At 36.0% G+C, this 23,381-nt stretch overlaps 1 protein-coding gene across 4 annotated transcripts in view; it reads left to right on the forward strand.

Moving 5' to 3' along the window:
• The window catches only part of VCAN (versican), a 107,004-nt gene that overhangs the window by 19,951 nt on the left and 63,672 nt on the right, over window positions 1–23,381 (forward strand). For all 4 annotated transcript variants that reach the window (XM_037801598.1, XM_037801595.1, XM_037801596.1 and 1 more), the window contains 4 exons: window positions 684–1,061; window positions 4,143–4,317; window positions 4,409–4,536; window positions 19,659–19,952. In XM_037801598.1, coding sequence (XP_037657526.1) covers window positions 684–1,061; window positions 4,143–4,317; window positions 4,409–4,536; window positions 19,659–19,952 — 975 coding nt within the window. The remainder of the gene's footprint in view (window positions 1–683; window positions 1,062–4,142; window positions 4,318–4,408; window positions 4,537–19,658; window positions 19,953–23,381) is intronic.

A 23,381-nucleotide genomic window follows, 5' to 3' on the forward strand; every position in this document is an offset into this window, starting at 1 on the left:
ACAGAAGGACATTCTGCAGATATATATTTTAAAAACAGGAGCCAACTTTCCCCTCATGAGATAACTGAGAGGCAGTGTTTCACTGCAAAGTGATTAAGACTGGATTGATCAATATGATGAAAGCCTGTGGATCAAACACAGGACCAAAAAGGGTCATTCAAATATTAGACTTCCCCTTGCTCCAATCCACTGGAGTAATTTTTTTTAATTCTCACTTCCTTCTTTGAATTTTATTTTCATTTCCTCTAAGGTAATTGTGGCAGTTATCTTAACGAACATTTTTCATTTTCTGATGTGTACACATAATTTTCACTTTTCAACAGCTTTTTGTCACATTGGTGCAGTCTTAAACCCACACTGTGGATCTTAGTGCCCTCCTCCTTTGGCCCTTGATTGTCTTCTTATACTTGCCTTATTTTACCATTTATTGAATTCGTATTAAGGATTAAGTTACAAATACTCTAAATTCAATGTATAAAAATGGGCATTACTGATTCTCTGTCTTTGCTACAAAGCATTGTTGAAATGGCATTCTATTCTCTGTATATAAAATCATTCTAATTATTTCACTTGTTGAAGGTATCGACCAAATCAGTGTAAACTTTTCTTGCTCATTCACATATTTAATGTACTCAGTTTGGATTTTTCAAGACTGTTAATGCGGTGCTTTCTCTTTCCTCTAGTCAAAGTGGAAAAAAACCCTCCTGTTAAGGGTTTCCTCTCTGGAAAAGTCAACTTACCTTGTCATTTTTCAACCATGCCTACGTTACCACCCAGTTACAACACCACCAGTGAATTCCTCCGAATCAAATGGTCTAAGATTGAAGTGGACAAAAATGGAAAAGATTTAAAGGAGACGACCGTTCTCGTGGCCCAAAATGGGAATATCAAGATTGGTCAGGGCTACAAAGGGAGAGTGTCGGTGCCTACGCATCCTGAGGCCGTGGGAGACGCCTCGCTCACCAAGGTCAAACTGCGCGCGAGTGACGCCGGCCTCTACCGCTGCGACGTCATGTACGGAATTGAAGACACCCAAGACACCGTGTCGTTGACCGTGGACGGTAAGGTCTTAGGAAGCTGTAAGAAGGTAATACATGATACCTCATTCAGACGTACTGTGAAAGGATACTCAAAAGCACTCAGTTATTTAGAGTTTGGACAAGTGGGAAAAATATCTATCCATCCAATCATCCATGTCTTGCACCAAAAATGAACTCATTCGTTCTGGGGGTCAAGGCAGTTGACTTTTTGTGCAGTAATTCATTGATTAAATATAGCAAAGTGTAGTCGAGTATACTGGAAATAAGGAATCCACAAAGAGTAAACAGATCAATAATCGTTACTTAAGCATTGAAACATATCAATATTACCCTTCAAATTGTAAAGGCTAATCTATATTTCGTTTCAGTCTTTACACACACACACACACACACACACACACACCTTCTTGTTTCTCCTTGTTTCCTCATTCTCTTAATATTATTAAATTCTTTGAGTTTGCTTTTAAGAAATATAAACTCTTTGAACTTGTTAAAGAAATAGGTACTTAAGAAGTACTATAGTACACAACACCATGCCTTAAAAAAGTCAATATTCAGTAAGTATTTGAATTAGATCAAAATAAGAACTGAGTGGAATGCTTTTATACTGTAATGTATTAGTTGCTATTCATTAAGTTTTGCAATGAGACGTTTTAGTTTTAACTCTTTTTCAGTGGTGGTTTTATGTCATTTGAATTGAAGGTAGGAGACAAAGCAAAGCAAAATTGCTTTAATTGGGCACCCACATAATGCCTTAGCTCTTGGAAGCATAATGTTTTGGCAAGTTATTAAGCAGAATTCAAATACCCGGACATGATGAGACAGATTTTCTTCTGACCCTCCATTTTCCTATAAAATATTTACCTTTCAGAAATATATACAAAAAGATTTATTAAAGCTCTTTCTTGTGTAGCCAAAAGGAAATACTTTGAATTTCAGATGCAACAAATTAACTTTCTGAACATTCCTTTACATTAAGACTCTATTGCTCTCTTCTGTAAATCTATTTTTATGTTATGGAGGCATACACAAAATACCATGGGATCTCCTATTTTATCATTTATTCTAGTTATGTAACATTGTTCTCCTGTGATCTCCTATCACTTTTTTAAAATCCCAAGAGAGATTTAACAACTTTGCACAATTTTTCACTGTTAAAGAATTAGCAATGGATTTGCCCTCACCCCTTGGAAACAATGAAAACCCCCCACTTAATCTCCTTAGCCCCATGGGGTCTTCAAATTATTCCAGCAATTGCAGGTCCTTATACATGCTAATGTTCCCTGCCTTGGTTGTGGAGGCACCTTTATGCACCCTTACCGGCAGTCATCTGTGTACATGGAAAATTTTAATTACCAAAAAAGACTATTTGAAGTTTTGATCAACATAAGACTAATTTAAAAATCATCCAAATTCTTGCTTAGGTCTTAAAGATCACTATAACCTGTCTCTCATACCAGATGGCAACATCATCACTTTCTGACACTTTTAGAGAGGTTCTAAAGGTAAAAATTTTCTGAAACTCATTTGGTGAATTTTTTGCAAGGACTTCTGTTTGAGGCACGAAAGATCAGAAATGTGAAAATGAATGTTATTAGTCAGTGTATCTACTTGTTGCTTGAGTAGGTCTTTTTCTGTTAACACTGATCAGAAGTGCTTGTCTATGACATGGCTAGTCCATTCCTCCATAGTTACTTCACTGCACATACCTATCTTGAAAGAGAAAAACAACTAAATGATGGACATGCAGGAGACAGTCTTATAGCTAGAGGTCAAACAATGGGGAAAATAAGACTGTTGTCAGCTCCAGGAAATTACTAGGAATAAGAGGAGAGAGGGAGATATTTTGGAAACCACAGCTCATTCCAAATATCCAAAAAAATTACTCTTAAACAAATGATATGACTATTAATAAATTCTCATATGTAGGAACTAATTGGCCCCAGTGTGCCTGGACTTCCCAGGCACATTAGCTTGACTCACTTTGCAGGCTTGTGGAAATGAGTCACCATTTTCACTCAAGCTAAAAATGGAGATGCTCTTGCTGAAATGTGAGGAGAGGGCCTACAGTCCACACCCTCAGCCTCACTTTTCTTACTCCTTGACAAGTCCTTGAACCCTGGAGCACAGTTCAAGAACAGTTTTAGGCAGCCCATAGAAGGTAAGTGATACAGTGATTTTTGTTGAGGCAAGTACTTAGGAAGCCTGGCTTCAGCCCGGGGGATTCTGAAGAACTTTATTTCGGGTCTACTTTGGGAAAAATATCATACATTTTAACTGTCATAGCAAAGACCTAAATTATGCTGGTCTAGTAGTGAATATGATAAATGCTGCTTGGGTATTCCATAATAGCCTACCCAATGTTTTTTTACATCCTCTAATTTGACCGTCACATCAATCAAATAATATAAGCAATATTAGTACCAGTTTGTGGGGTAGCAAATTAAGGCTCAGAGAGATTGACTTGTGTATAATTAAGGAGCAAAGTAGGAATTAGAAAAAGCCTTCTGACTCGACATAGTCTAGTGTCTTTTCCACTCTAGCATATTGTCTCTGGAAGTAAATATCTCAATGTTTTCTGTTTGGAGGAAGTGGTATTAATGAATATTTTCATGGGACAGGTGAATATTTTATGTGCTTCTATTGAGCTGACCCTAAACAAAATCGTGAAGTATTAGAAGTTGATTTGTATCCCCATAACTCCTTGTATCTCCTGCAGCACCAACTCTCTGGTTGGTTCCCAGCTCCCATACCTCTTGTATTTAGGACAATTATCTATTACTGGCTATTTTAGTGACTTAAATACCTTTCTTAGATGACTTACTTGTTAACAGAGAATCCTAACTAGGAAGCTTTCTAATGGAATACAGTGGGACACGAGGGTGAGAGGCAGTTTAGGGCTCCTTAAATCCCCAGGAAGGTGATTTTGTATAATGCTGGCTTTGTTGACTAAATAAAGGCTAAATAAAGTAAATATAAAGAATTTTCATGATGTTATGATCATGTTACCAATTAATTTGGTATACTGCTCCAAATGAGAGGTTTGGCACAATATTGTGAGAGATTTGAACATGACGCTAATTGCTTGCTGCTTCTTTGCAGGGGTTGTGTTTCACTATAGGGCAGCAACCAGCAGATACACTCTGAATTTTGAAGCTGCACAAAAGACTTGTTTGGATAATGGAGCAGTCATAGCAACCCCAGAGCAGCTCTTTGCCGCTTATGAAGATGGATTTGAACAGTGTGACGCAGGCTGGCTGTCTGATCAGACTGTTAGGTGAGAGATCTGGGGGCCATGGGCTTTAATTCATTCATTAAAAGTGAGAGGAAAATGCCACTTATTATCCTTTATCCTTTTATTTCCTCAGATACCCCATCCGGACACCCCGAGAAGGTTGTTATGGAGATATGATGGGGAAGGAAGGAGTCAGGACCTACGGATTCCGTTCTCCTCTTGAAACTTATGATGTATACTGTTATGTGGATCTTCTGGATGGTAAGATGTTTATGTACATACAGCTTCATTCAAACTAAGAAAATTGAGAAAAGACTGGGAACATCTTAGAATGTAGAGAGTCTTCATGTTTGCTTGGCTTCCAAGCAGCAGCACTTAGTCTAAATGACCATATGGTTTTGTGGTAAAATAGGCTTAAATTAAAGCAGAAAAAGAAGGAGGAGTGTGTAAATGGTTATGCAGGTTAGAAATGTCTTTAGTTAATGGCAGGTTTCCTTACAGTCATGGTGCTATTGGACTGTTTCCAATACACTTTTAGAGCATTAAGAATAGAAAACTGTAAGGGTGGTATCTATTCTGGTGAGAACTTCAGGTAAATAACCTGTAATGACAAACCACTGTGAAGCCAAGTACTGATATTTGCAATGAAAAATTAAATGCCCCAAAACTCAACTAAATAATCCTGTAAACAAGCCCAGGAGAGGTCTCCATGATTCACTTCTCCTTGCATTTACTTTGTTACACTGTTATTCAGAGTGGTCATTCATTCACTCAACCAATCAACACATTAAAAAACATCTACTGTGTGATACCTACTCTATTAGTTGCTAAGGATGTAAAGCCAGGTAAGATGTTATAGCCTTTGCTTTAAAGACAATTACAGTCCTTTGATTTTCAGAACTAGCATTTCTCACTCAGCATGAGTTAGAGATTCTGAAAGTCAGAAGTTTGACTTCAATAGTGCTGACATTACCTGAAAAGCATAAGTTTCTATTATAGATTTATGTGAAATAGATGCTTCTGTGACTTTTGAAATGAAGTTGCATTTGTATTAACAGATATCTTAGAAGCCTAAATATATAAGTAGAAATATTGAGCTGACATACTTTTATTCTTGCTTGGCTGGGTACACATTAAAAAAAAGACCTCAGTTTTCTTATGTATAAAATGAGGAGGATGAGCTAGATAATTTCTATGATCCCTTCAAATGTTAAAATTCTGTAATTCTATGATTCTTTGATTGGAATAAAACATTCTTAGAGCCTGAAAGCTAGAAAATAAGCAGTTTATCTTTTGCTGTAATACCCTGAGTAAATTTGAATAGGAAAGGCTCCCTTCAAGAAGATTGCTTAATGTGTGTTTATCTGGCATCTTAACATTCTTGTTATCACTATCATTTAAGACTAGTAAATGCATTTTTTAAACCAAAACTTGAGATGCTAACAATTTCAATTCTTTGTGGAGGGACAAAGGGAGAACATAGGTAAAATCCAAGCTATTGTGTGTGTGTGTGTATGTGGTAAGTTTAAATGATTTATAGGATAGGAAAAGGTCTTTAAGAGAATCTGGTTCTAAGAAAAATTTTGGATATTACAATTTCAGTAAAGGTGGAAACTTCTATGTATCATTATTGTTTTAATTTAGAATAATATCCAACAGAGTGATAGTTAGAAAAATTTCTGGAATGCTGGTCATACTAAAACTGAACCAGAGGTATTTCTGAGAAATTATACATAAGATCTAGTTGACTAAGTATCTTTATACCAAAACCAATAGAAATGGTGCCTCTCAGGTGCATGGCCTAACCCAAATACGAATAAGCATCCCAAGGAGCCTTCTTGGGGTAAATAGGATGCTACCAGCAAGAGAGCCTTGGTGGACCCCTCAACATGTCTGTCCTTTAGTCTTATCCTGAAGGACCCATGGGAATCTTAGGCTACAGGCTCTCAAACTCTGAGAATTGTCATTCAAGTCCAGAGGCAGGTTTTCTGGGTTCTCAGCTTCTGCAGAAGTGCCAGAAATTCCATGGTCTCTGCAAGGACTGTTTAAAGTACTTTTGAGAGGGCCAGTCATGCAGGGATTTTGCAGTCACGTTGCATCCGCCCGGGCTAATGAGAGCTTGCTCCCATGCAATCTATTTATCAGGTCCAGTGTTCAGGGAATTGGGCTCTGTCAGAAGGGTAGCTCTGGGGATGTGCAAGTTATCTACAATTGGGAAAGATTTAGTAGTCTGATAGAAGCCCTTCATCACCTCCACAAACTTCTAAGGCAACTTTTAAAACCAGTCTCTGCCCCAGGGTAACCCATGTGCATTTTACACAGGTGCTTGGGGTATATGTTTCACATATTTGTTGAATGAAAACTTGTAATACAAAATATAGCATAACTTTAGTTTCAGCATTTATACCAAATTAACAGAATTTGAAACCTTTTGGTTTAGCACATAAAAGTTGGAGGAGAAAGATAAAAGAATCAGTTCAGGCATTGGCTGAAATTTTTGTCAATAGAATAACAAGGCTTTTATTTGTTCCATAGACACTTCTAGAGGACATTGTTCTGGAAAATTTTCAGTCCTTGTTTGTTGACCCTTGGAATCAAAACAAATTTTTGGGAACTGGTCTTTTCTCTTTTGACATGAATTTGGAGTGGGCTGGGGATTGTAGACTTTCCAAAGCTGATGATATAAAAGTAAAATCATAAGATCACTCTTTTAAGCTATCTTTCATCTCATTTTCTGAAATGTGTGTCCTCCCTTTGAAATAATGACAATTTGAAAACTATGGATTGATAAAAATTCTTGTGGAAAATTGACTGTATAAAATTACAGTTGGTATTTCAATTGCCACATTGATAAAAAATTACTTGGAAGGTAATCTGAAATTCCTGCATATCTATCATTTTATTCATGGATATTATAATTCCCACATATATTATTGTATTTGTGGGAGCCAAGTGTGTGTGTGTGTGTGTGTGTGTGTGTGTGTGTTTGTGTGAGTGTTATGAAAGAGGAGTGGGAGCAGTAAAAATTAGAGATGTTGATGTACTTAGAATGTATGTGATGGAATATTTACACAGGAATTAGGCACCAAGGTACAATTACTTTAGATCAGAAGCCATATTATTCCAGATGGTCTTATGAGAAAGTCAATTAAGTATAAACTGAAACCTAGTTCAAAGATGTCATTAATTTTCTGCTTTAATTTAGTGATTTATTGTGAAAGATATTTAGTTGACAGAATGTCAACCTTCTGGGTTTTTTCTCTTTTCTTGTTTTATAATGTCGTATTCATTCTGACATGTATGTTTCTCTTTAAAATTCAAATAATTACACTAAATTAAATCCAGCCACTTTTGGGGAAAAAAAAATCTGATTCTTTTTCTAAGATGGTGATTATAAACACAGCCGTGCTTGTGAACATAATATTCAACTCTATTTTTTTTTAAAAAACTAGCACATGTAAGAGAGCAATTACATCAGCTATACCTATTAGCAAGCATTTAAATTTTAGCTTGTGTTCCAGAAATGATCTAAAAGTTGTTGTGGCTTATTAGCCCTGATCCAGTAATGGGACACTGTAATTAAGACATTAATGGAATTGGGAACCTAAAGGAGGAATCCAGAAATTAGAATTCATAAAATGATCCTTATTAGGAAGTTTAGTGTGTGTTTCTTGGCAAGGTAGATTTGGAAAGCTTTGAAAGGGTTCAGAATAGAGTTGAGATGATTAAATGGTTCAGAAAACTGATTAAAAAGATTGGGATTATTTAGAAGGGGTAAAGACAATGCTGAGAGAGGGCTCTTGGGAAGCAGTTGAATTCCTCATAGTTAAGAACAGGAAACACCTCTACTGGGTCCCAGCTGCCACTTACTAGTTGAGATCCTGGGCAAGGCTTTCTCTCTCTAAGCTTTAGTTTCTTCTTCCGTGAATTGGGGATAATAAGCACACTCCCTTTTTAATCGTAGTATGAAGAGTAAATGAGATAAGATGTAAAACATTTAGTACATTGCATGACACAAAGTAAGTGCTCAGTAAATAATAGCTGTTATAGCTTATGGGCATATGGAAGCTTCTATATTTCCACTGAATTCATAGTAAGAAGAAATAAGTTAAAATGTAAACTTGTGGTTTAGATTTTATATAGGGAAGAATTTTATAACAATGAATGTTGTTAAATGTAGAAAGAACCTTGAAAGGCTGTAAAATTTCTTCTCTGGAGGTTTCTTCAAACTAGAATTGATTTGAGATGTTATAAGCACAATGCTCTATCAAAGTCTACTTGAGTTGTGGTATCTTGAGGCATACAGAAAACAACTGGAAATGAGCCACTATATAAAGAGGGGTGAACTCTATGTCAAGGCACTTCAAATATAATTTAATGCTTAAACATTATTGAACAATTAAAAACAATGCTGTGGAAAAATAAGAATTCCTAGATTATTCCTTTTAAATTACTTGAAATGAGTTTATATTCTGATTAGAACATTATCTTCTTGAATCACAGTGTTTGGGAATAATCCCACATCCAACTGTCCACAGAAGATCGTGGATACACAAATGGTTCCACTTTGTCATTGGAGGACCTGAATACTTCTGAGAGTGCTTTGTTAGTGAATATGTTTCTGCATTAAAAAAACAGCAGTTCCGTAGGAAGTGAGTCCAGCTATATCCACATCAAATAATAATCCCTAGATAAGATAAGATAAATAAGGGCGTTTTGGAAAGAATGGAGTACAATGTAAATATTCAGCTTTAAAAAACCTTGAACTTTAAGGAACTTTGAATTATTTTAGTGAAATTAATAGATTTACCAATTATATGGCTTCTTTATGATAACAGAGACTTGTAAGAAAATAGTTCCCTTTCTGTAGGAGTTTAATTCTCCCTGTAGATAAATCAGAGGGTGGTGAAAGAGGTCAGATTGCCTGCTTTCATGGTTGACCCACTTAGTTACCTTGTCGATGAGTCAACACTTCCAGCCCTGTCTCCAGACCTATAAAATGATGGATCCAGGGGCTCTTTGCCCCTGTGACATGAGCACCCTTGGGGACCTACATTCTATCCTCCTACAGCCTATATTTTCAAGTATAACCCTACTTTGCCTTTTACTTGACCTGGGCTATCAATCACCCTACAAGTTCAATTCCCTGACTTTCACACAAGCTTCCTAGCACTTTCATGTGTCTGTATTGTGGATTTTTTTCTTTTGTCTCATATGCTGTCTTTTAGTCTTAGTCAATCTCTCTTACCTTTACCATCTGTAGACCTCAGATTTATGACATTAATCACCCTCCTGCAAATGTTTGCTTACACTTCCCTCCTCCCTACTGGACTACAGGTTTTAGGAGAAAATTTGCCTGTATATCCCTCCTATATCCTCAGCATCTAGTAGGTGCCCTATAAGTGGAGTCAAATAAATGAGTGAATTAGTGAATTAACCTCCAATTTATAAATGTCCACCCCAGCCGGTCTTTACCACTTTATTCACCTTCCTTTACACTTGCCTCACAGAGACATCTCTCCAGGCCTCATCTGTGTTCTACTTGCTCCCCAATTTTCCTTTGCTCCAGTTTTCTTATTAGTTTACTAAATTTCATTTTTGTCCCCTTCTATGTAAATGTTAAGTAATATCAAATGCTTTGTGGAATGAACAGGGCCCAGAAGAATACCACAGGAACAAATAATTTTTTATTTTGTTTCTGTTGCTTCAAACTCTTTTCCAAACTCCATACCCATATTTCTAGACTGCGAATCATTTTTGTATCTCTTCTCTGTTCTTTTCTCACTTCTTCTGTGACTATTGGTGTACTATTTACAATAAGAAATACATCTTCCTTACAAAGGAGTTAGCATTCTTTACATTTTGTTATTTTTTTTAATTAATAAACCTTCATTTTTTTCTGATTTGATGCTTGTAAATAATCCCCACACCTTTACCAGTTCTTCGTGGGGCCTATTTTATGACCATCAAAGCACTTAAACACCATCATCCTATCATTCTCTTACTATACCTTGTGCAGTGTTTTTTTCTGTTGTCTTTTCTGCCTGAAACACAAACTCTGCCTGGTCTCCAGAGCCTCTAAAATCTGGCTCTGGGTTAAACCTATTCAACCTCATTTCCCTCACTCTCCAGCAGGATCCCTGCACACGTGTGCCTGCCCCCCTCCAGATCCTACTCTTGCTCCTGTATGCAGTTTTGTTTTGGCCCTCACATAAAACACTTGCAACTCATTTTCTTATCATTTTGATTTTTCCTGTGCCTGAAAACCTACTGCTTCCAGGTCCTCATCTTTGGCTATTCCAGCTCATACTACTATTTCCTGGTTTTGAACTCCTTCTTTTCTTAGAGTTAGTTCCACACATTTTGGTGTTTCATTTTGTCTAGATGCTTTGAATTCATCAAATACAAAATGTTATGCAATTGTTTTGTTTCTGCAAAACTACTGTAAGCTCCTGGTAGAGATAAGGGCATGAATTTCTTCTGTGCCCCCTACCTTCTCCAACTGCAGATTTTTAATTTTGATGAAGTCCAATTTATCTAATTTTTCTTTGGTTGCTTGTGCTTTTGGTGTCATATCTGGGAAAACATTGTCAAATCACAGATCACGAAGATTTACCCACATGTTTTCTTCTAAGAGTTTTATAGTTTTAGCTTTTACAGTTAGGATTAGTTAGGTCTTTAATGCATTTTGAGTTATTTCTTGTATATGGTGTGAGATAGACGTCTAAATTCATTCTTTTGCATGTGGCTATCCAGTTATCCCAGCACCATTTGTTGAAAAGACCACATTGAATGGTCTAGGGACCCTTGTCAAGAAGAAGTTGACCATAGATAAATGTGTTTGTTTCTCGGATCTCAGTTCTATTCCATTGATCTTATGTTTTCCTTAGGCTTGTACCACACCTTCTTGATTACTATTGCTTTGCATTAAGTTTTGATATCAGGAAGTGTATCTTCCAACTTTGCTCTTCTTTATCAAGATTGTTTTGGCTCTTCTAGATCCCTTGAGTTCTTCATGAATTTTAGGATCAATTTGTTGATTTCTACAAGGAAGCTATATTCAATTCTGATAGGAATTGCACTGAACCTCTAGATCAATTCAGAGACAATTGCCACTTAACAATATTAAGTATTCTTATCCATGAACATGCGATGTCTTTCCATTTAGATAGTTAATTTCATTCAACAAATTTTGTAGTTTTTAGAGTATAAGTTTTGCACTTCTTTTGTTAAACTTATTCTTTCTGATGCTATTGTAAGTGGAATATTCTTAATCTTTGATTGTTCATTGCAAGTGTACAGAAATGCAGTCAATTTTTGTACATCCATGTTGTACTTTGTGACCTTGCTGAACTCATTTATTAGGTATAATAGTTTTTCAGTGGATCCATTAGGATTTTCTATATGTGGTCTCTTTCATTTTATAATCTTACCTTAGATAAGTGGAAATGTTTTGACATAAACCATTTTAAGCATGTGACAGTCATTTGCTTTAAGGTTTCAATGTCAAGGTCTCTTGGAGTTGTAAATCCAAAGAGCTTCTTTGGAAATACAGTGGCCATTTGCTTCCTAGCTGTGAAAAGTCAAATACAAACAAACAGAGAAAAAGCTAGGCTGATCCTCTCTAGTCTACCTGAAGCCAAATGATGCCTAACAAACCAAATAACACATTCAATCTCTTACATATTTTGAAGACTCAGAGACCCAGAAATGTTTTAGATATCCAGTTAAATATCTCTAACTTTTAGTGAGGGCTTCCTCAGTCTTTGAATCCTTTAAACTGACATACATGGAAGCTTTGTAATAACATATTCAAAACTATGCAGACTCCTTTTCCCATGAATGTCATCTGACTTAGTAAATATTAAATGACTGTCTGATACTACTTTAATAAATAGAGGTTAATTTTTTCAAAACCCAAAGTCTAAGTTTTATACCACATCGTGTTTCTACTTCAGCCCAAGAAAGGTGAGAAATTTGAAAGATGCTGACTGACATTTCAGTCTCATTACAGCCTGAATTGGAAACATCACCAGCCTAACTTTAGCTCTTAGTTCTCAAATGGAGTGAGGTTACCTTGGCAACAACAAAGTTTTTCCTGTCACTGTTAATAGAAGGCTGGCCTCTGCACAGGTTAAAGATCAAATCTTAGGGGAATTGATATGCTTTTGAATTATCAGCAAATATTGGCCCTTAAAAGGTTATATAGTCATATGTTAGCTGCTAATTGAACATGTATAGCTGATGAATTCTGTGACCCACAGTATAATGAGCCGTAGTCTTCACTGATTTCATTCTGTGTATATAGACACAGATAAAGAGAAACAAAGAAACAAAGGAAAAAAAAGGAAGGGGAAAGAAACCATCTTTGAAAAACCTTTAAAGTCCTAAACTTTCAAAGCTAATAATAATGTTATTACATGTTATATACCCTAAGGATTATATGGTATGGGTATTTAGAAGCTCATTTTGTGTGATTACTTTGAGCTCACACACCACATTTACTTATTACTTATTTAACATTTTGACCAAAATAGCGAGGAAATATAAAAGTATTTACCAATCTTGAATTTCCTCCTAGTGAGCAAAACCAGAGAAGTCTATTCCCAAATGGGAAAGGGGGTTATAATTAGTTTACAAGAATTAGTTTTCAGACCAAACTGTTCAGCAGGTTATAAGCACAAACAAACAGAAGAAACATTAAACATTTACCATACCACCCAGAAAATATGCCCTGCTAGAGAATTGTGGAGAGATCTCTGCTTTGACAAGAAGTCTTGGAAAGAATTGCATAATCATCTGTGATCTGCTGGTGCCAATTCTCCTTTTCACCTTGATGATTGCAAATAATTGTCTGGGGGAGAGAAAGATCCTATCCTAGCTTTGCTCTAGTCCCAAGCCCTTATTAATTTTGCTGAGTTATTCCTGGGTATAAACTCTAGTTTTGAACACTGTGGGTCATTTTTAATGTTTTGATTTGTTTATGTCATTTCTTGTCATTTCGGGATGTGTCATTTTTGAATCTGCCAAGAAGCAGCTTTTCTGGTTAGCAATCAGAAATGTGGAAGAAGGACATGCATGATCCACTTTCCAGGGATTCTTGTAGCAGCTAGTTGTCAAAGTAATTTTTTTCTTAATATTCCTGATGATGTTAATCCCCAAGATTAAGATGAGTTAAATTTGGGAGATGATAGCAAATATTAAAGTCTCACCAGAATGTTTTCCAATTTCTTCTAGTACTTTTCTGGAAAGTCAAAATAATAGGAATAATTCAAAGCCACAGGTATTTATTTTGGATTTCAAAAAAACATGACTTAAGAAATGGCATTTATGCTTTCTATAGGAATATGCAAATTAAATGCATAAAATTCTCTCCCGCACTATATTTTTGTGTGTCGGTATGTGCACACTAATATGAATGCATATATATATATTACTATACCTCCATATATATGTGTGTGTGTATATATATATACACCTCCAATTCTTGCTTATATCAGCTTAATTTAACTGTACATTTTATCTATGTAATGCATGGTTTTGTGTGTGTAAAAGATATTCTGTGTATTTCTTCCCTGATATTTTATTTTCTTCTCTTTAATTAGAGAAACAAAATATTATTTCATAGTAAATAACATGAGAAACATGTTCCAAATTTATATTCTAATTACAATTTTGATAGAAATTGTCCTATAAATACAGCTGCTTTAATGAGGCTACTCCTGAAACTTAACAGTGAACTTATCAACCTTATAAATAAAATGTCTTTCAGTACAGCAACTATCTAGTAAATCTAAAATATATTAAATTGTTCAGATGCAAGTATACAGTAGCAGAGTTAAAACACAATCTTGTCCAGTACTAATAACATAGGCATTTTCTCTCACTGAAGTCTGTGCTTCCCCCCTCTAACTCCAAAGGTAGTACTGTGATAAAAAATGAGGAAGGAACTTTTATTTCTCATATCAGATGCAAAAAATATACCTTTTAAAGATACCCTCAGAGTAGGAGCTTACACAGCTGGGCCAATTAAAACATGTTAAGGAAGGGAGCTGAGCAAGTGTACTGAGCTGCTTTGCTTCATTTCCTATTTTTGCCTGTGATCAATGGCTTTCTCTCTCTCTCGCTTTCTTTTAGTTCCTGATTTGGCTTTGCCTCAAGGTGCATCCTCATTTGAACACTCATTTTTGGACCAAGCCTGGCATTACATTACTTTTACAGTCTCAGATTTAATTTCTGCCCAATTTCACTCCACTGTGCTATGGCTTAGAACATATAATTTGACCTGCAAATAATTCCTGGCTGAATTTAAAGGCTGAGGATAGATTAATAGAAACTTGGAAAATCTTAACATCTTTTCTCAGCATAAAAGTGATCAGTGTTTAGTCTAAAATCTGCCTGTTTCTCTGGGATATGGGATTGAAAAACTTGAACCTACAATTTTTTTTTTTTTTTAATTGAGGAAAAAGCCTGCTGTGCTGCTGTATCTTGCTGTACCTTGGTTTGCTTTGTTTTACTTTTTTGAGAAATGAACTTCTTTTAGGAAATGAGCTTCTTCTGTGTTCTGCTTAAATTTGCTTTCTTAGGCACTTCATCAAGGTGCGTCATCTGCCCTCCTCCCTCTCCCCCATCTCCCCATCATGCCTTTTAGCTCACTTGCAGTCTGAGACAAGCTGGGGAGTGAATTTACTTATACTCCCTTTGCTTTGTACTCTCTTTAGTTTGTGGCTCCTGCTTTGATTCTCTCTGGTGACTTTTGTCCACTCACAATGCTTCTCCCTTAAGCAGGTTGACCCATAGGCTACCATAAACTTAATACTCAGTTATTCTTGTTATAAACAAATCAAGATTCATTCCTTTTCTTAATTGAAACACACATTTTTTCTGGAGCAGTGTTTTCCAAACTATTCCAAGAAGCAGGTCCATGAACTATTAATTAGTGTTCTGTGAGAAAAGCAGAGTTTTCTGGGCAAATGATTTAGCAAACCATCATGTTCTTGTGGGGACTCACAATATATATTACAGTATTAAAGACACTGAGAAGTCTTGCAGAAAGGAAACCTGTGAGGTTGTGTTTAGTGACCAGTACTTGTTTTCTAAATGCATTTATCCATGGAACCACTTTTCTTTGGAATACCTTTTCATAGCTCCAGGATCACTAGTGTTCTGTGGAAGACAGTTATGAAAATTATTTTCTTAAACTTGGTCCATGTTTTAGTTTTTCAGGCTGCTCAAAGCAAATATGATAAAATGGGTGGGATTAAACAATGGGAATTTATTCGCTCACAGTTTTGAGGCCAGGAAAATGTCCAGATCAAGGCATCATGAAGGCGATGCTTTCTTTGAAGACTGGCTCCCAGAGATCTTTGGCTCCTGTGTCACTTGTCGAGGCACGTGACGGCGTCTGCTGGTTTCTTCCTTCTCTTCCAGGTTTCATTGCTTTTAGCTTCTTGCTTCCATGGCTTTCTCTCCCTCTGTCTGAATTTCATACTTCTATAAGGGACTCCAGTAATAGGATTAAGACCCATCCTGAATGAGTTGGGACACACCTTAACTGAACTAACCTCATCAAAAGGTCCAGTGGGTTGACACCCACAGGAATGGATTAAATTTAAGAACATGTTTTTCTGGGGCACATACAGCTTCAAACCACTGCAGATCGTAAGTTAACAATGTTCCCTATCCATGTCTTCAACAGTAAGTTTTTAATAGGTTAATCCAGATTTAAATTTCAGGTCACTACATGTTTATTATATTGGATAAAAATATATGATGTGAAAAGATTATCTCATTAAAACCTGGTATCTAATGAACCCAAAAGAGGCTTGAGATTGCTTTAGTTTTGTCAATAAAATGTAAAAATAATGTCTTAGAAATCAAGGACACATAGTAATATGAATTAGTCTAATTAATGCTATTACCTATTACTTTGTTTCTAGTTTGGGTTTTAGTATGAACCTGATGCCAGAATATCCTGGCAGAAAATTATAAGATGTTCTGGACTTCATGTTTTTGGTTTAATACAAAAGGAGGGCAAAAGTTTGGACATTTAACTTACTGCTTTTGGTATAGATTGAGTGGCAATTTTAAGAGCTTAAAAATATAGCTAACAAGATAATTCTGTAATGTGGATGCTTCATTATATCATTAGTTTTTTGTGATTTTGTAAGTTAATGTTCGTTTTAAACAATCATTGGTTTCGGAAAGCTTAGCCATTTATTTTTTGGAGTGGAATTAAAGTGAATTTTTTTTCTCATTATTTTGAAATAAAACAATGACACCATATATGATAACTGACTATACATTAACTTTACAGATAAATTCTTTCAACCCTAACTTTAAAGTAAACTCAATGATACTGGTTAAGTCCTCCTTATTTCATTTGAGCTAAATGAAACCAAATGGTGATGTCTCTTTCAATTGCCCCTCCCACCACCATTTTATTTACAATGCTTAAAAAGTTCCTACATATAAATGGAAAGGAAAATAGGTAAACTTGGGGAAAATGAATGTAATAAAATAATTTGAATCATTGTTATATGGGTCTTACATAGATAAATGGACATTGTATCTGCCAAACAAGTGAATTAAATAATTGATATTTTGATGTAAAGTCATATTTAAGAAGAGTTTCTATATGAAAATGTCTATAAGTAGATCTGTATTCATTTAATCATAATAAGCAAATTCCAGTTTTAACCTGACAGTACCTCCTGAAACCTTTCTTTTCCTTAACACTCCAAACACATTTGCTGTTGAAAACTGGGAAGCCAGAACCCCTGAAATCATGCAGTCCTTTTTCCTTATTAACTCTTTGGTCTGGCTGTAGTTGAAGTCATTGATTTCCCCTCAACATATAGACTAGCAGTGCTGTTTGGAGAAGCCGAGTTTTATTCAGTTATATTTCTTTGCTCTCCTCTGTTTGATCACTCTTGTTGTTTAAGAAGAAAAATAATTTTGCGTGCAAGTGGCAGTTTCTCACAATGAAGGAAACTAAGTTCGAACAATTGATGTTCCAGTGTAATAACAAATCCAAGTGTTCTACCATGGAAAGAAGAGCATTGGGATGTTGCCCTCATTAACATTTGCTTTCCTTTCAGTTCTAATGCAAGTGTTATACTGAGGTGAATGGGGCTGCTTGGGGTGCTAATTTATTACTCAGGGTTCTCTAGGGAAACAGAATCAATAGGAGATATCTGTAAATATTATGAGACTTTACGAAAGTGTCTCATGTAACTGTGGGGATGCATGAGCCCAAAGAACACAGGGCAGGCTGCAAGCTGGCGACACCGATGAAGGTTTTCAATGAATTCCCCAGGAGAGGCTGGCTGGCTGAAGTAGAGATGAAAATTCTCTCTTCTGACTGTTGAAGTCATCACTTCTTTTAAAGCCTTCAACTGAGTGGATAAAACATCTGTCATTGTGGAAGACACCCTTCTTAGTTGATTGTAAATGTAATTAGCCATAAATGCAGTCAACTTACTGATGATTTAAGTCCATGAAATGTCCTTGGAGTAACAGTTAGGCCAGTGCTTGCTTGACCAGACAATTGGACACCATTACCTAGCCAAGTTGATGCATGAACCGAACCATCATATTCAGTTTCTCCATCTGCCTTTTGCCATGTTGCTTTGAGTCAAGTCCATAGGTGAGACAATCTCTTGTTCCAGTTAGTGGCTCCCCAAACCTTCACAACAGTGTTCTCTTTAATGTGCTGCTTGGGAAGGATGGAAGAAACAGAGTACCTCATTTCTCAACTAGAACTTGAAATGCCACCCATTCAACAGATATGATTGAATACGTACTATAAAACTGGCACTGTGACCCTTATACTTTTAAAACTTTGTGTAGCTTTAATAGCATGGAGACATTGCATTAGTAAGGAACTTGTTCTTACAGTATATTTTTGGATTTGAGATTATTGTCCTTTGCCAGACTAGATAAAGAACAAAAACCTGTTGTTCCATGCCTTCCTTTTTTTACTCAGGTAAAAGTCATTTTTCTTTCTGTCCTTCAAATGACTTTTATTGAGACTTGACCTAGTTTCATCAGTAGCAATTTTATATATATAGTGAGAAAAACTATGTGTGCTTTTGCTGTCTTTCCTATACTAATTTTTCTTATTTTATAAAGCTCTCTCACACTCACAGAGAGTAGTGGCTCTGTTCATTTTAAACAATTGCTTGTTACGTCTGGATTTAGCCAGGTGAAGATCCAAATTCTAGGAGCTCTTCACGCCCTGGTTGTTTAACATATCATAGAATAAGGGGACAGCCTCAGTGAGATGGAAACAGGACCTGCAGCTGCTGCAGTAATGGGCTCTATTTCAATATTTTAGCTTCCTCTCTATCTCACATTATACTCTTCCTCCCTGCCTGCCACATTCACTTAGGTGTTCTCTAATTCTGCCTCTGTCTTTTAGCCACTTATATTCCTATGTGAAAAGCATCATTTTCATTTGAATCATTATTTGGTTACACAAGTAAAATTCCAATTTAACAAACTCTATGGAATTTCCGGAGTATTTTGTTGTAACATGGCAAATGGTAATGAATATGCCCTTTGCTGAAATGATCTGCTGATGAACAAAGTAAATGCCCAGCCTCTCCTTATTAAAAGTCCCTTGAACCTAGTTAGAGCCCCTGCTAGGACATATGGTGTCTGTGAGAATTACAAAAAGGTGGCCCCTCCAAAATGTAGGGAAAAGGGCACCCCTTCCTGCAGCTGACTTTGATGCCTTTGGGTGGCTGAGTGGGAGCTGTTGTCAGCCCCCATCCACTCCTGACCCTGAGCTGCTGTGGGCCCTGCCTCGTGGCAGCCTGGCGCTTGGTAGAGGAAGGCAGGAAATGGTATTCCGTACTGCTTTTATCCCTTCGAACCCCTGGATGTTTTATTGTTTTGCATTTTTGATCAATTTAATGGACATTAATTCATTTAGATGATAGCGACATATGAGAAGGGGTAATAAAGAATAATTATTTGATTTTAGAATAAACAAAGTGAAATAACCTCCATGGCAGTCCCCTTCCAGCATGCAATAGGCTCTTTCTTTAATGAAAAATCCCATTTCCTGGACAGTGATCCAAGGGGATCACTTGGTATGATTTGTGCATTTTAAAGAAGTTATCATTTTATTCTCAAAGGGACTGCTTCTATGGCCTAGGGCAATATATGTATTATTGAAGGAAACTTTTGCAGTGTTACTTCTTACACAAACAAAATTAAGTAATTGTTATGTTTTCTACTTTGAAGTATTAGAAGCTGCCACCTTACCATGAAAAAAGTATCACATGCTCCCTTCCCCCTTAATATTTATCAAAAGAAGAAAGGAATGAGTAGTGAAAACTTATGGCTTTTTTGGTTTGTTTCTCTCCTTATTCCAGGTGATGTGTTCCATGTCACTGCTCCCGATAAGTTCACCTTTGAGGAGGCCGGAGAAGCATGTGAAAATGAGGATGGCCGGCTGGCAACGGTTGGGGAGCTGCACGCAGCTTGGAGGAACGGCTTTGACCAGTGCGATTACGGTTGGCTGTCAGACGCCAGTGTGCGCCACCCGGTGACTGTGGCCAGGGCCCAGTGTGGAGGTGGTTTACTTGGGGTGAGAACCCTGTATCGTTTTGAGAACCAGACAGGCTTCCCTACCCCTGATAGCAGATTTGATGCCTACTGCTTTAAACGTAAGTGTTCGATACCTTTTTAAAAATTACAGATTTTTAAAAAAATGCTTCAAAGTCATGCATTGATGTTCACCTGGCCTTTGGAATGGATTCGTGTCTTGCAGTGTGTGTACTGGAATGGAAACAGTTCAGTGGCTTTCAAAAGCAAGCAAACTGAACAGCAGCGATGTGGTTAAAACCACAAGAAGTTTGACAAGTGGGTTTCCAGAGGGGAGGGAAAAATGTCAGGTTAAGGTCTTAATTGTGCCCTGTTGTGCCTAGGATCACAGTGCCTACTTCTGAGTTGTTTTATATTAATTGCAGCCTTCAACTACAATTAATCGTGGTGTTGTAGTGATGAGGTCAATGGGGGCTGAGTTAAATCCTTGAATTCTGTTTACCTTGTCCTTATTTAGTATCACACTCTTTCTTTGAAATAGTGGAGAACTTAAATATCAGAAATTACAGGTAAGTATTTGGAGCTGACAGATAATCACAATGTGTTCAATTCAATTAAAAATGAACCATGTTATGAATAAAAAATCTCCGTTTTATCTCATTTTCTTTCAGGTAATGGAAATAATGTGCCTTCTGATGATTAGTAATATTGAAGTACAATATATATTCTTTGCAAAGTCTCATATAATTAAGCTATCTTCCGTTAGATTTACAATTTTAACTTTAGTTCCAGTTCCTCAGCATAACAAATAACTGTCTTAATTTTTCAGATGCCCTTAAATTCTTTCGGTAATAGTAGTCACATGATATGGTATCATGACTATAGAATGCTTAATTGAACAAAACAAATAACAGAGACTCACTGTAATATTTACATAGGGTCTATATTGTGCTAACAAACAAACATCTCCCAAATTTTTTGGTGACTTTGGGTATGTCCAAGATGGAGCTATGTTATATTGAAATATAGTAAAATATTTTGAGTAAGTTTCCAAAAGGTCTTGTTGTAGGAACTAAAATGCATGGACAACACAATACCTTATTATGTAATTGTTTCTAAAGTAATATACACAGGCATTTTTTATCATCCAAAAAGACACAGAGCTGTGGTGTCTGAGTAGTTAGCAGAATAGATGTTAGTGCAACAGAAAGATGTGATTTCACATACTGCTGTCTTCCAGCTAAGATGCCCCTGCTTGGATTTCCTACCTTAGACTCAACTTTCTGAGTGTTAAAGCCACATTTTGTATATTTAGGTTGATACAAGTTGGCTGATACATAAGAGGCCATTGAGAAGACTGGCTTTTTATCCTGAGTCCATGAAAAACAGAAGGAGTTTCCCTTAGTCATTTTCAGGAAAACAGACAAAGCACAACAATAACAAAAACCTTACCCCTCAAAGTAGAGACATATATGTTCCTTTAGGCCAAGTTCTCAAGTAGTTAAGGCTCTAAAAGTAGTTTTACATTAATGACTGATGTGATTAAAGAACAAAATTGAATTGGTATGTGGGAGGAAAGGGTCGGACTGGTTGTGTAAGGAAAAGGGTAGAATTATCCAACCTGATTACCCTGCTAGATTACATTCTTTTGTGTTTTAATAAGCTGGCTTTAAAAGACTTGTAAACAGTATTGCTTTCTCACTGAGGGTAAAATTTAAATCAAAGCCTGTATATAGCCACAAGAAAAGTATTGTTAAAAATTCATCCTGATGTGCTTTAATTTATTTAAATGAGGAAATCACATGTATGTGTAAAATAACAAGGTACTTAGATTCAAACAGAATTACTACCAACAAAAAAAATCTACCATAAAATCCCCAAAAAAGTTTATAAGTTTAGGTCCAGTTTTTTCCCTTAATTCATTTGAATCTATGTAACTTGGAAATATAATAGGGTTTGTATTTTGGAAGCTAGCTAGATTCTTCTTACCTAAGACCCTATAATGTTAGAAATTTATTCTACATATAAAAGGTTAAGAAAGTTTGACCATAGTGTAAACACCTTCTTTAAACCACATATGATGCCGATAGCTTCCCCCAAATTTCTAACTCATTTTTCAAAGATTTTGTAAGTATATTTTCTACAGAATTTTAAAACTATTCTCAAAGCTAGTTGACTGTTCTCTACTTTTCCCACATATTCAAGTAGTGACTGCATTCTGTAGTATGTAAGGATTGTGGCTTTAGTTCCAGTTCCAGAAGTAATTTCAGAGGTTTACAGCTGGCTAGTTAAGTAAAGGAATTTAGAAATATAACCACATCTTTCTTGTTTACTTTTACCACATGTAGAATGTGATTTTTAAGCCACTCATTGGTGATTGAACAATGTCAAATCTCATTTTTCTGTAATTCCTGTTTCCTTGCAAAATCACTGAATAGAACATTAAAAATGACTGATAATAGATATGAATAGAGTCTATTCTTGCCTAGCAAAATCAAATATGTTTGAAAAAACAAGTAAATTAGTATCTTTATGAAATAAAGTTTACCTATGTAGTTTCCCTTCATAATTAAACTAAATTGTGCACTTGTTTTCCTTTGACCTCAAAGTTAAGCAACTTATGTGAAAGGGGTTCGAAAGATCATCAGATAAAGCTCAAGATCATCTCTCATTGTTATTCAGCCTCTCTAGAAAAAGAGAGGGCATGTTTGCTAGGAAAACCATTCTAATATTCTATGACTATCATGGTCAGATAGTTTTCCTAATTATCTAAGTTCATTGCATTGGAGTGTGACCTATTTTTCCTTTTGAAGTTGGAGACCAAAATCTATATAATCATTTATAGTCATTTCTATTACCAAACATAATTGTTCAGTTATCCCTCAGTGTCTTCTCCAACTAAGATAATTTCCTTGTTTTGAATATTCAATTTCTAAGCATTTGGTCATCTACATGATCTTGTTGTAAACACTTGATGTATTTTTTTTTTGGTACCCTCTGTTTGAATAAGCTTGGAACTAGAAATAATGGTCTAGAGAAGGCTGAATTAGTTTCCACAACTGCATATGCTATCTTATTTATATATTTACTTACCTTTAGGATCACTCTGTCCTAACTTATGGTCAGTTTATTATCTTTTTTGTTCTCTAGTTCATAATTTGACTATCAGAGGTTCCAAAACAAGTCCTTCCCTAACAGATACTTCAAAAAATATTTTAAAAGATAGTTTGAAGTCTGATTCCATTGTTCCAATCTTCACTCTTTCCTCAATCATGAGTCTAGAATCAACTTCTCAAATACCCACTTAATTTAGGACTTCCCAAACTTATTTCTGTGTAGAAAATTTAACAAAAGAGAATCAATTTAAAATTAGTCATTTGCCTTTAATGTAGCCAGAATGGGTATGAGGTAACCTGGCTACCATACTGCTAATAGGGTTTCTACATTTTATGAGAAAATCTGTCTTACGTCTCATGACAAAAGAGAAGATAGTCTATAGGACATAAAATTCCATAAGTACAGTGATAAGAAACATCTGTGTGGTAGACAGC

This window comes from Choloepus didactylus, chromosome 13 (assembly GCF_015220235.1).
Source record: "Choloepus didactylus isolate mChoDid1 chromosome 13, mChoDid1.pri, whole genome shotgun sequence".
NCBI classification, from domain to species: domain Eukaryota; kingdom Metazoa; phylum Chordata; class Mammalia; order Pilosa; family Megalonychidae; genus Choloepus; species Choloepus didactylus.